At 27.4% G+C, this 14,218-nt stretch overlaps 3 protein-coding genes and 1 long non-coding RNA gene across 6 annotated transcripts in view; 1 reads left to right on the top strand and 3 right to left on the bottom strand.

The window, feature by feature from the left end:
• The window catches only part of LOC114129939 (discoidin domain-containing receptor 2-like), a 218,974-nt gene that overhangs the window by 36,578 nt on the left and 168,178 nt on the right, over positions 1-14,218 (bottom strand). The gene's annotated exons all lie outside the window — the stretch shown is intronic.
• Positions 6,330-7,230, top strand: LOC126550447 (death-associated inhibitor of apoptosis 2-like). The gene is made up of 2 exons (XM_050202037.1): positions 6,330-6,741; positions 7,141-7,230. The coding sequence occupies exons 1-2, from the start codon at positions 6,375-6,377 to the stop codon at positions 7,167-7,169; spliced, it is 396 nt and encodes a 131-aa protein (XP_050057994.1). The 5' UTR covers positions 6,330-6,374; the 3' UTR covers positions 7,170-7,230.
• On the bottom strand, positions 7,932-9,997 carry LOC126550446 (uncharacterized). Of its 2 annotated transcripts, XM_050202035.1 has the most exons (6): positions 9,451-9,985; positions 9,151-9,397; positions 9,004-9,081; positions 8,814-8,927; positions 8,435-8,646; positions 7,932-8,183 (listed from the first exon to the last, which is right to left on the bottom strand). In XM_050202035.1, exons 3-6 carry the CDS (start codon positions 9,052-9,054, stop codon positions 8,027-8,029), a joined length of 534 nt encoding a protein of 177 aa, XP_050057992.1. In that variant the 5' UTR covers positions 9,055-9,081; positions 9,151-9,397; positions 9,451-9,985; the 3' UTR covers positions 7,932-8,026. The 2 variants fall into 2 exon arrangements, with proteins under 2 accessions (XP_050057992.1, XP_050057993.1); XM_050202036.1 differs by having other exon boundaries at positions 8,435-8,643; positions 9,151-9,997.
• On the bottom strand, positions 10,814-13,820 carry LOC126550449 (uncharacterized). Its single transcript, XR_007604532.1, has 3 exons — positions 13,435-13,820; positions 13,199-13,371; positions 10,814-11,128 (listed from the first exon to the last, which is right to left on the bottom strand). It is a non-coding gene; the product is annotated as an uncharacterized LOC126550449 (long non-coding RNA).

Genomic DNA, 14,218 nt, shown 5'->3' with positions numbered 1-14,218 from the left:
AACCCGTACCGACAGTAAGCACAGGCACGCACGGTGGCACACTGGTGGTTTACTAGTCGGTACGGATCATAGTAAATAATATACCGAGCACTTTTTCAATTCAAAACATATTCTTCAATCAACACTACCATCTTCAACATCATTGTCAATACCCAACGACGAACACAGTGATGGTTTCTACGCTCCGGACTCAAGTATCGAAGGCACTCGGTGTTACATACGGATTACGCTCGGGACCCAAGCAGCGAAGACACTCGTGAAACGAGGTAGCAGCCGACGAACTCAACCTACAATCCACTTTGCGTGCAATTACCAGCGGCTCATACGCGATTTTTCAAGCACAGTCGATCTACCATTGCGACTGACAAAAAGGGTTCTTTTTAGGACCATCAGTTCAGTCCCACCCTAGCAAGCCTACTCAGGTTTTACTACGAGAACACAGATCTTTACATGACTTATACTAAGACAGTGAGAAAGTGTGTGTAACTCGCCTCCCATTTACATTGTACAATTTTTTATACTAAGGTCCTAAATTTATATATTTTTTTTGGTTGCGCCTCTACAGGCCTAACAACGTCCGTTGCAATTCTGCTTATCCAAGCCGACTGCACGGTCTGAATATAACTTATTTCCATGTTTAATTTATTGTCATAACGTTAGACTTGAACCAATAAACGAATATGTTTGTAAAATAATGAAATAGATTTTAATTATTCACGATCTCGGGCCGTCAGAAAACGACAAGATATTTTATCATTATTTTTTATATTCTAAAATATATATTTCTTTAATATCCATAAATAACCAGTACTTTTATTAGATATTTTTATTTAGTTGTACGATAGACCATTATGCGATTATATATTAGCTTAAAAATAAACAATTTTTTGGTTGCCGAAATGTAGTTTTTTGGACTCATTGAAAAAATGGTGATAAATGTTTTTTCTTTCTATAACGACTGTCATACATAATTAAATAAAAAACATGTGGTTAAAACTAAAATATTTTAATAATTTAAATAAATAATCAATTTTACCTGCGTAAAATTTAATTTAATGGTTTTCAAACAAAATTAGATATACGATAAAACACTATTTAAACTTAATTTATGTAGTAATGCCTGCACCTCGTTTTGTTCTTTGATCCACATATAAATTCACCGGTGCAAGCGCGCACTTAAACGATATAACACATTAATTGTGTTTATATTCCCTAAATTTTGATTATATTCTGTGACCTTTGTGGCTTTGTATTGCAGAATTCAAATCGCACAGTTAGTTAAATATTTGTATGCGAGCGCTCATTAAGCGTGAAAAGTATGCGCTGCAAACTTTACACCGAACAACTGTTATTGTAAATGCGAATCAAACATGTATATGTATATAAATACATTATAAATTTTATACTCAAAACGTAACTCAAATTAATAGTTAAATACGCGTTTTGATATTATGTTTTCGAGAACGTTTAGTAATAAAACGGTCGGTATATGTATTATGTAGGTGTGGTATACCAAATGGAATAAGAACAGAGTTAAATGTCTCGAAATCAAGTTTTTCATATCATTAGTATATTGTTTGATGTTGGTAACTTTTGTCTTCTGATAATAATGCGAATTAAAATTAGTAACAACTTAGAGCATTAAAATATACATAATAGGTACTATACGTATATTTTGTTATTGTTTAAACCTTTTTTTTTTTTACATAAAATATAAATATCTGATAATTATAACGATTATAGTTTCAAGTTATATTATTTTTAAATAATATTAAATTGACAAGAAAAAAAATGAGAAATCCTGTTGGGATTTTATTTAATTAACAAATCCTTGAATAGATAAACCGTACAAATAAATTTCTCGACCTTCTTTTGTTCCTATAAAAGTCATTAATTATTATATTATATATTATGAAACCATATTGAATAAAAAAAACTAACTAAAGTGAAAATGAATCCAAGTTATTTTTTTAAAATTATTTTTATTTTATGATACAATAAAACTGTAAGGTACATTTTAATGTGATATATAATTTCCTCATACAATCTAATACGAAAGAGCACTTCATTGGTACATGTTTTTGTATAAGATAGTATCGATATTTTCGTTGAACTAACAGTGAAAAATATTAGACGTCAAGGAAATTGTTTCATAAATAAATCACCATGTATAAAACATACATTTTTCAATTGCAGACTGCAATATAATTATTATAGTCTACGGTTGATGACGATGTAAATAATGTTATGTTGTACGCGTACTCTTAGAATATTATTTGATGTACTACTGTGGTATCGGTCCATTGAATAATTGATCGTTTTTCCTATCAAAACTATTGGGTTTGTATCGTAGGTTTACGACCATGCGTATATAAAAACGACTAGTTTCTGTTAAGTTTATGGACGGGCAATCCACTAACAAGAACTAACTTCTCGGAACGGACGTCGAAAAGTAATGTGACCAGTGAAAGTTTAGTGAATACGTGACTTTGGTCTTTGATAATCCATTTTAGATAAATATATTATTATGCACCACATACACGCACATTCAATATGTATACAATATACATATAACATTTACACTACTATTTAGATCGCAAACAATTATTGATAGTAATTTAAATTTCCAATATATCACTGTACACTCGTATAGATATTATAATAAATAATTATTAAATTATGATGTCCTATGTTTCATGATAGGAACACATGATGGTAGATACAATGATATTGAAAAACACCGTATATCGATTATGATGAGAGTAGACGTGAAATCATGGACTCAGAATCACAAAAAGACTATTTCAAAATATCAAAACAAAAAAAATATCGTCTGATATTGTTCAGTGAGCAATTATTCTAAATCGCAGACCTTAAAATCACCAATATTATAGAATATAATATGATTTAATGAGCTTTAAATAAGAAAAATAACTAAGTTTTGTGCTGCATTAAATTTTGAAATTTGTTATTAGTGTAAGTAAAGCTTAACGTAGGTATCAGGATAATACGATACAGTAAGCCATTTCAGTTAAAAACCGAAAAGTTTTTCAAATAAGTATTTTGTCATTTAATTATAACAGTATTATACATTTTATTGTATCGCGTGTGGGCGCGAAATAATAATAATAATAATTCCATGCGGACCCGATGAAATACGTTAAAATGTATAATTATAATATCGTGACGACGGAGTAAACGCGAATTCAGTCAAGTTTGCCCCGCGGGGGGGAGGTGGTCTTTAACGGGGGTGATTTGACGAGTTAATATTTACGACATGATTGCGGGGGACAGGCTCGCATTATAATAACAATAAATGTTTGGATTAGAGAATAATAATATTACTCGGCACTGACGATATACTCGTGGGCGTGTGTATTTGTGTGCGGTGCGTGCGAGGATACGCGCGAGACGTTTTCTGTCAGAATATTACAATAATAGCGATTACCGCTACGGCGACGATGGTGTGCGGATAATAATAATAATAATAATAATAATATGATACGATATTAATCGGCGACGGGCAACGTGACAGATGATACTGTACACACGCCGCCATACGTGACTTTGGACGACTATAACCGCTTTAGTCGGTATGTGTAGTGTGTATACGACGTGCGTCTAATGACACACACAAACGCACTGCACGTACGATTCGTATATTATATACGTCCGTACGTATAATATTTAAGTCGCATAGGGTGCTCCGTGCGTGAGACTTAACCACCCTCCGGCGGCGGTGTAAGCGACTGATGTAGACGGCTGCTGTCGTCGTCTCCCGCGCGGTATCTATGCGCTCGCCCGCCGGCCTCCGGACGGATATATTTATAATAAGGCTACATTACGGCACACATACCATTACGCACATCGTAACGAATATAATAATATTATATTATATTATATTTCAACGTCTATCGAGGCGGCCGCGGTCGTCGTTTGGATTCGATTACAGACGCGAACGCGGTCGTGTCCGCGACCGCGCGCAATTTATATTATAATAACGCATCGTACTATATACTATTATAATATTATATCGTAGAGTACACGTGTGCGGCGGCGAATGCAAATTTCCCGACAGATTTTCTCTGTCACCACCCAACCCCCCCGCCGAAGCCGACTTTGATTTATCCCGAGTGTGTGCGTGTGTGTGCGCTAGACAAGCCGTTAACAAAGACCCCGAAGTTAATTCGCTGAACAATCGACATCTATCGCGCATTATAACGTACACGAGTATTATAATAATAATAATATATATATATAATATGTGTGTACCTACTATAAACGCACCGTGTGGTTTCGAGTGGCGATATTATTATTTAGCATCCGTTTCCCGCACTCTTTTTGATGTATTATTATTATTATTATTATTATTATATCGTTATTCGTTATACGTACGATTTCTTCATAATGTCATGAGTCGATTGAGAGGCGATGTCCTTTGTCGATCGGACTATCATCTTTCTAACTATAGTCGATATAGAAATATCGTGAATCATATGTTATTGTGTTGCTATCGTGGAACGTCTGAAGATCGAGTCTATAATTATAGACTCATGGATTATTGTGTCTGCCAATTAAAATCTATTTTGTGCCAATTTAAAATTTTTAATTATACGCCCTTTTAGTTTTTCTAATTACCACGTAACGATTATTCAAAAAACCGGTGTCGGCACGATGAAAACCCTTAATTAAAATAATACAACGGTGTAATAGTAATTTAAAATGTGTGTTAAAATATAATAAAATTATTACTAAAACACGTTAGGAAAATAAAAAACTGTAAACGTTTAATGAAAATAATAAAAACTTTAAACAATAACTTATTACGGGCATTAAAATGAATTATATTGTTCATCAGAAGTATACACCAGCTTATATTATAAACCTTCTTAAATGTACAATTTAGTTTTACTTATAGGTACACGTAGAAACTATTGTGAGTGGGTTTTATAATATAGGTCAAAATAAATAACATTTATGATTTAATTCTGGGCTTGACAATGAAAAACTTTTAAAATTGATAGTGATCAATTACTCTGAGAAATTAAAAACTGTAAGATAACTTGAATTTTTAATATCGTAATAATATAATTTACATCATAAACAAATATAATAAAGTTTTGTCGGTTTCGTAGAGATAACAATTAATATCAGAGCTGTGAAATGCATGTAACTGGGTTAATTAATTTAAATCCAAAGTTCGTTTATTTATTTGTATAAATACATTAGGAAAGGTAGATAAGTCAACAAAACCAGATATACATTTTTTAAAAAATGCTATGCAAGTTGTTTGCCAGAGGTCTAACTGACTGCAGCTCAGACCGAGAATTATTTACTATAACAGCTAAAGAAGAAGAGTTGATAATATTGCACCTCGAAGAACACCAGATAAAAGTACAGTTTTTTTACGATTTAATCCAGCTATGCAGTTTAATTCACTGCTGCTTATTTTGAAAATAAAAGTTTATCCAGAAGAGAGAATTCTTCTACTTAAATTCACCAAGACCATATTTACTAATTATTTTATATTAATAATAATTAAACATAATTTTATTATTAAGTTAATATGAAAAATGTACTTATTAAGAGTAGTATAAATATGGGGCGTCTGGCTCCATTTTTCAGCGGAGATGAAAAAAGTTTGAGGGGGTATGGTCCCCTTGCAGTGTAAGAAATTCCCGCTGTAAAATGGAGCCAGACGCCCCATGGTTTTTCTAACCATTTCTTAGTATAAATATGGGGCGTCTGGCTCCATTTTTCAGCGGAGATGAAAAAAGTTTGAGGAGGTATTGTCCCCTTGCAGTGTAAGAAATTCCCGCTGTAAAATGGAGTCAGACGCCCCATGGTTTTTCTGAAAAAACCTAGGTAAGTAATTCTCCCTTCCACACGTTATTTGATTTGATTTCACATGCATTTCAATTTTTTTTAATATAATCAGTTTAGTATATAACTATACATGCACAAGTAATATACTTAGTTTATAAATATGCGTTGAAACGATCATATCTGTGTAAATAGCATCTGTGTTTCACGTTTATTTCAGTTATTATATTTATTTCTATTCGTGTTTAATTTAAAACATTTAGTTTGTTACTAGCGGTTGAACAATTAAGTCGTGTTATATTTTTTTATTATTTCTCTGATAAATTAGCTTATTGATTTGTTTTTTTAAGTATTTATCTTGATATACTTAATTAAGTCTTGTTATATTTTTTTATTATTTCTCTGGTAAATTAGCTTATTGATTTGTTTTTTTTTAAGTATTTATCTTGATATACATCTTAATTAAGTCTTGTTATATTTTTATTATTTCTTGGTAAATTAGCTTATTGATTTGTTTTTTTAAAGTATTTATCTTAAGCTTTATTGTAACCATGAATTTACAGAAATTTTCCAACGATTTTCCATCTTTAGTTTATTTAGTAAGAAATAATTCATATCCAGTACATTCAGATTATACCACATTTATGTCAAGATTAAAAACATATAACTCATATCCATCTACTTCATGTCAAAATAAATATTCGTTAGCTGAATCTGGTTTAAAATATACCGGTGTAGGTGATATAGTTGAATGTTTTTTCTGTGGACTTGTCTTACAAAAATGGTCAAACGATGATATACCATGGGTCGAACACGCAAAATGGAATCCTAAATGTATATTTGTATTACTATGTAAAGGAAATGAATTTATAGAAAATGTAAAAAACGAATATGTAAAAGCTAGCCATGTTTGTGATTGTAAGTCTAAATCAAATGATATTACTTGTTAGTTTACTTTGATGTTTCTTATTACTTTTATAATTTATTTGTATTTCAAAATAAATATTGAATTAATCAACTTAAATGTGTTAATATTTGATTTTATACCTCGTGAACTTGTTGTCAAGTAAGATAACGCGTCTAATTATAATTAAATATATTAGATTTAAAAAAATTGCAGTTTCGGGTTCGACAGATCAGGTAAGTAATTCTCCCTTCCACACGTTATTTGATTTGATTTCACGTTCACTTCAATTTTTTTAATGTAATCAGTTTAGTATATAACCATACATGTACAAGTAATACACTTAGTTTATAAATATGTGTTGTAACGATCATATATGTGTAAATAACATCTGTGTTTTACGTTTATTTCAGTTATTACATTTATTTCTATTCGTTTTTAAAAATTATCATCAGAAATCGTCTATATCAAAAAGATCACGTCGTCATACAATATGAATCCATCAATTGTTGTTGCAAAATCAATATTCAGTATTAGACCTTTTAACAAGAAAAGTGTAACGGTTGGATTTTTGGTTAATAAAACGATTTCTGTTATTGTAATACTAGAATGTAATGTTACTAAAAAATTGTTAACCTTCGATTTACTTCAGTGGTGTACACTAATGTGTGATAGCAATTATAGTTCAATAACTAATAATCTACATACTAATTGTAAACGTGTGAAAATAACTGATAACATATATTATTCAGTCAATTTAAATCAGTTAACTATTAAATTGCATGTTAATGATCATTTTATTACCTTATCATATACTGATTTACATCGTTTAAAACAATTACAACAATGTATCGATTCACATATTGTAGAAAAGCAGAAAAAGTTGGTTTCATATCAGTCAACTTTTGATACCGTATATTCATTAATTAGAGCAGACATCAATATTCTACCATCATCTTGTCAGCGAAATGATTTTACTAATCAGTATATTCAAAATTTTGACTTTAGCATGTGTTGTATACAGAACGATGATTCTTGTTTTATATATGAAATACTTCAATTCCACAATAATTCACTATCAGATATGATATTATATGATATAATGTCGATTTAAAATAAAATTTGTATTGAACTTTATACCATTATAATTGTTATAATTACTCTAAGAATTGATTTCAATATTATAGTAAAAGAATAAGATTAATTAATTTTATCAATTTTAATAATTTTATTAAATATCATAATTTATAGGTACTACCAATAAAAAATTTTTACAAAATAATATATTTGCATTTTTTTTTATTTTTTACTGTTTTTCACAATCTTCCGTTTCGGATCCGATGAACATCGATTTAAAATTGTCCGAATTAGTTCATTTATTTTTATAGATATTTCGTTGTCAGCAGGAAAGGTGTTGTTAGTGTACAACTTTACACTAGCTTCAGAATGTTTCCATCTATTATAAAAAATCATTATTTAATAATATTCGTAATATGTTTTATTATTTAATCATGTTATAGTTAAATATCAACGATAAAATCCTCAATCTTATTATTTTAATTAGAATTTAATAATTTATTTGTGTTGAATAATAATAGGTAACGGTCAAATTAAAAAAATAATCTGGTGATCAATAAATGATTGTATCGCTGTTGTTTAACTATAGTTCATCATTTAATCATTGGTTTTTTTTATTATGGTTTTTACCTTTCAAGTGACGGAATGTCCTTTATAACACTAGTTTTATAATGTTGAATGACGTAGTAGTCATCGCATTTTGGCGCTACTGGACACCGAATCGTATACGTGTAATTTCCTTCCGTCAATGTTATTGAGTTAGAAACGTTATCTTCAATATTTCCTTTCGAAATTACACTAGCTAAGGCATCCTTGTACGTCTCTATTGATTCTGTTCGCTGCTATACATTCATATATATTATATTAAAAATGAATGTGTGGTGTGTGTGTGTGTGTGTGTGTGTGTGTGTGTGTGTGTGTGTGTGTGTGTGTGTGTGTGTGTGTGTGTGTGTGTGTGTGTGTGTGTGGTGTGTAATATTTAAAAAAATAATACAATACAAATTATTACCTTTCCAGCCTTAGTCATTTTAACTTTTGGTTCAGTATCATTTTTTCTTTTTTTATTCTGCATTTTTACCGGTTTTAAAGAAGATGATAGTGTTGATAGCATACTACTTTCATTCTATTATTTAATAATAATATATTAATATCATATACACAGTACACACATACATAAACAAATAGGTATAGGTACTTACATCATCATTTGAAGAGCTTTCGCCTGCAGATACATTAGTATAGTACGACATATTATTTTTTATATATATTAAATATACCTTAAATAAAAATGATAATCAGTATAAGTTTAATTTTTAATATAACAGATTGTTTAAAAAAAAATTTACCTGATCAAATTGTGTTACTTGGTTTGTTATCGACTTGTAGCAAACGGATATATTACGGTATGAAACGACGAAACATAAAATTTATAGACAATGTTGAGATTTAACACTAACTATAATCAATGTCTACTGATCACTTATATACAGATTTGTAAGGTTGTGGTATCATATGGTGTGATCATAGTTTTACCTAATCTATAAAATAACTGTGGTAGCGTTGTAATATGGCGTGATCATAGTTTTACCTATTCTATAAAAAAATTACTGTAGTCAAAGTTTAATATAGCGTGATCATATTTTTACCTAATCTATAAAAAATATCTGTGATCAAAGTGAAATATGGCGTGATCACATATCACACCACTAGATCAGACTATAAATCTGGTTCATAATCATTCAATATTTTAGACTTATAGTCATTTACAAAGTGCTCTTGAGTAGGTTATAGTCTATTATCCTCAGTCTTTCAGTACTTGTGTAAGTCGCTGACTTTATTACAACACTATCATCAAGCAAGGTTTTTGATATTAGTTAAGTTTTATTAATAATTAATCTAAATTAAATACAATATTAATTTGAAGAAACAGTTTGATTCTTAATTCATTTTTTAATTGATAAACTAAAACCTACTTATTCAACGCAACAACATGGACCGAGGTATTCATCAAACTATGCAGCAAAACAATAAGTAAGATAAAATGCAAGTATAATTAATTATAAATAAATATGTTTTAATAATTTACAAAATGTCAGTGAAATAAAAAAATCAGATGAATAATGAAATATTTAAAATATAAATTAATACATACGTATAATATGAAAATATAAATAAAATGAATAAAATATAAAAAAATAAAATTGGTTGAATTCAAATTCAATATTTAATATATATAATAAAAGTTGTAAAACACGATCAGATTAAAAAATATATGATATAAAATCAAAGTTAAAAATTATTATTTTATTTGAATATTGTTTGTGTCATTATAGATTAATTAAGCTGCTAGTGAATCGGTTAGTCTTAGTGAACAAATATAAAAGATATGATCATATTTATTTATATATTTTTTAAAAATAATAAGTTATGTGTCTATAAAATATTTATATTATTGATTATAAATAAATATGTTTTAATAATTTACAAATTTCAGTGAAATAAAAATCAAAATTAATTATGAAATATTTAAAATAAAATGAAAACATACGTATTATATGAAATATAAATAAAATGAATAAAATATAAAAAAATAAAATTGGTTGAATTCAAATTCAATATTTAATATATATATATATATATATATATATTATATAATAAAAGTTAATAAATATGACTTATTAAAGTAGGGGCATAGTAAAACACGATCAGATTAAAAAATATATGATATAAAATCAAAATTGAAAATTATTATTTTATTTGAATATTGTTAATATCATTATAGATTAATTAAGCTGCATGGTGAATCTGCTAGTCTTAGTGAATAAATATAAAAGATATGATTGTTTTTATTTTTTTTATATATTTTTTAAAAATAATAAGTTATGTGACTATAAAATATTTATATTATTGATTATAAAAAAATATGTTTTAATATTTCAAAATTTCAGTGAAATAAAAATCAGATGAATAATGAAATATTTAATATCAAATAAATTCATATTACGCATAAATAAAAAAAATAAATCAATAAAATATATAAAGTACATTCAATAATCTAAATTTTATATAAAATAAAAAATTATGAAATCAGTATTTTATTTTTATTAAAATATATTTTAGTAACATAGATAAAAATAATACTATGATACTATTAATTGATGTTGTTTAATTACAGGCAAAAACCAAAAAATAAAATAATTATAATTGATTTCGAATTCAGCAACTATCAACGTACAGATTTAATACTTATTTCTGCAGCTATATCACAGACTCACGTAAAATCTGAAATTATTCGTCTACGAGGTCGACCTTTAATAATATCACCTGATGGAAGAATAAGATTAATGAACAATTATTCATATACAAAAACTAGAGATTTGCTACTAAAATTTTTGAAAAGAAACCAGATCAGCTTCAAGTTATATTAAACGAATTACATTTAGCTATGAAATCAAAAACGTCGAACCTAACTACAAGCTTTTTAAAAAACTATCTTGATTTTAATAACCAAAATGCAATTATTTTACTATGGAATGGTGATTCAGATAAAAATATTTTACAAAGATTAGGTTTTAATACAAATATAATGTTGAATATGACTGCATACGATACTGATAATAATAGAGTATTTTATTTAAAATTAATTAATTTTAAAAGTAATGAAGTTATATTAAACCATAAATTAGGTTATATAATTAAAAATGGTAGATTTTTATCGTTGAAGGAAACTCATGATTCAATTTGTAATCAAAACCATGATATAACTTATATACACGATGCAGTTAGTGATGTAAAATTAACGAAATGTATTTTCAACTTTATGTATAAAAAACAATTATCAGTTTATATTAAGTAAAATAATAAAATAATATAAGTTCTAAAAGACAAAGAAAACGTATGTCAATGTTTCTAGTATCTAACGAAAAAAAAGCACATCGATTAATGTCGAAAACAACATTTAAAGATCGAACTATATACACAAAAAATTTAATGGCTATTCATATGAATAAGGAAAAAATTAAATTTGATAAGCCTATTTATGTAGGATTTGCAATATTGGATATTTCAAAGTCGATAATGTATGATTTTCATTATAATGTAATGAAAAATATGTATAGAAATAAAATTAACATTGTGTATTCAGATACTGATTCGTTAGTTTACGAAATAAGAACTTCTAACTTTTTCGATGACATAAAACGAAAATTATTTTCTTACTTTGATACTTCAAATTATCCGAAAAATCACTATTGTTTTAGTGATCGTAGAAAAAATCAACCAGGTTATTTTAAAGACGAATTAAAATCTGAAATCTTATTAGAATTTATTACTTTACGTCCTAAACTCTATGCATATAAAACAAATAAAGATGAAGTAAAAAGAGCTAAGGGTGTTAAAAAATATGTTATTAATAATCACATGAAGTTTGACGAATATTTAAATATATTAAATGCATATATCAATAATTCAGCTAGTCAACAATTATGTAAATCTATGAATTTTATACAATCAAAACACCATTTTGTTTATTCTAAATCTATAGATAAAATTGCTCTTAGTGCGAATGACGATAAAAGGATTATTATGTGTGATGGTATTAATACTATTGCATATGGTCACTATCGTTTAAAAAAATAGTTTATTTTATTTTTTTTAAATATGTAAATTTGATATAGTATTCAATAAAAATAATAATATTAATAAAATAAAATATAGGATAAACACAATTTAAAAAAAAACAAAAAACGTTATTTATTCATTATTTTTATTTTTATTACTAAAATGCATGTTTAAACAATTAGCTAAACAGTATAACATTTAATTTTTCAGAATGAACAAACCTATAATTCCAAATTAGAAATCGATATTGAAAATCTGAGTCAACTCTATTTTATTTTAGACAAAGTTTTACATCGATTGCCAGATTAGTAGGGATATGGTAGTAAAAAAATTAACGGATTTAATTTAATTATAACATTCGGTAATCAATTAAAAAATAAATTAACATAAAAATGAAATAGATCCAAACATTGTAATAATAAAATGGTTTATACAATTAAAATAATAAATATTGATTGATACATTTCGTTTATTTACTATTTTAAAGTATCGTTTACATCAATCCACGAATTATGACTGTTGTTAAAACCTAACCATTTAACATATAATTGTTTTTATTTTTTTTATAATACGTTCGATGAGAAAGGTGTCGGGAAAAAATGTTTTTTTTAATTCTTGTGTATAAAAACAGCCTAATATTATATTATTTGAACTATCTTTTAGTTGATAAGTTAATGGATCTGTATTTAAAATTTTAGAAATAGTGAACACTTCTGTTGACCAATTTGGTGTATAACCTTTACTGAAATTATGTTTATACTTAGATATTCTTACTTTGTCATTAATTTTAAATTTAAGTTTATTTGATGTATTAATTTGTAATGTTTTTCTTTTAATTGTAACCGGGTTGATCCGAGCTTCGTGTGGTGAACATTTTATTGTTGAATGTTTTGTATTATTATAATTATATACTAATTTAAAAATTGAATTTATCCAATTCCATGAACCTGTTGATGTAAAATATTTGTAAATTTTATTTTTTATTGTTCTTATAACGCGTTCAACCATACCAGCCTTTATACTGCTGTATGTTGAATAATGTCTAATATGATACTTATTCATTATACTTTGAAATTCATTATTGTAAAATTCTGTTCCGTTATCTGTTTGTAATAATTTTGGTTGATTTTTTTTTAATATTTTATTATACCTTTTGTACACTCCTTTGCTGTTTTATTTTTTAGTGCTTCTACCCACACATACTTGGTAAATGTATCTATAATAATTAAAATGAATTTAAAACCATTATTTTGTCTAGAATGTGGTTGCATGTCTATTAAATCAGCTTGCCAGAGATCATCTTTAAACCGTGTTACTACGCTTCGTCTAGGAAATATTTTTCTCGCTGGTCCATGTAACTCCTCAGCTAAACTGGTTAAGATTGTCATTATACTATATATTCTCTCGCGTAATTCTTCTAAAATTGATATAATTTCATTATTGACACCAGTATTACCAACATTTTGTGATGATGTTAGAAGATTTAATCTAGTTACTAGTTCATTCGGATCGTCATAATAAACTAATTGTGTTTGAGGTATTACATCTTTATATAAACCAGAACCTCTCTTAACCTTTGGGGTTGCAGTAAAATTAAACATTTTTTCATTCTTTGGATCTGTAGTCATAGAACTGTTTGCTGTTGGACGAAATTCAAATGGATCATTTGGTATAGTTGTATTATTATGAATATTACTACGTTTAGCGTTAGATCTAGATAAATGATCGGTAATTTGTGCTAAACTTAATCGAGGATTTCTTGAGTTATTAATTTTATCTATTTCTTCGTTTAAT

The sequence above is a fragment of the Aphis gossypii genome, chromosome 2, assembly GCF_020184175.1.
Source record: "Aphis gossypii isolate Hap1 chromosome 2, ASM2018417v2, whole genome shotgun sequence".
Taxonomy (NCBI): Eukaryota; Metazoa; Arthropoda; class Insecta; order Hemiptera; family Aphididae; genus Aphis; species Aphis gossypii.
The sequence above is the reverse complement of the archived record's forward strand: the minus strand, read 5'-3'. Positions and strand labels throughout refer to the sequence as shown.

Coding starts and splice junctions, on each gene's coding strand:
- LOC126550447 (XM_050202037.1), top strand. CDS start 6,375: ATGAATTTACAGAAATTTTCCAACGATTTTCCATCTTTAGTTTATTTA. Junction 6,742..7,140: donor AGCTAGCCATGTTTGTGATT/GTAAGTCTAAAT, acceptor CGTTTATTTCAG/TTATTACATTTATTTCTATT.
- LOC126550446 (XM_050202035.1), bottom strand. CDS start 9,054: ATGTCGTACTATACTAATGTATCTGCAGGCGAAAGCTCTTCAAATGAT. Junction 8,647..8,813: donor AAATGACTAAGGCTGGAAAG/GTAATAATTTGT, acceptor ATGAATGTATAG/CAGCGAACAGAATCAATAGA. Junction 8,184..8,434: donor GACATTCCGTCACTTGAAAG/GTAAAAACCATA, acceptor TTTTTATAATAG/ATGGAAACATTCTGAAGCTA.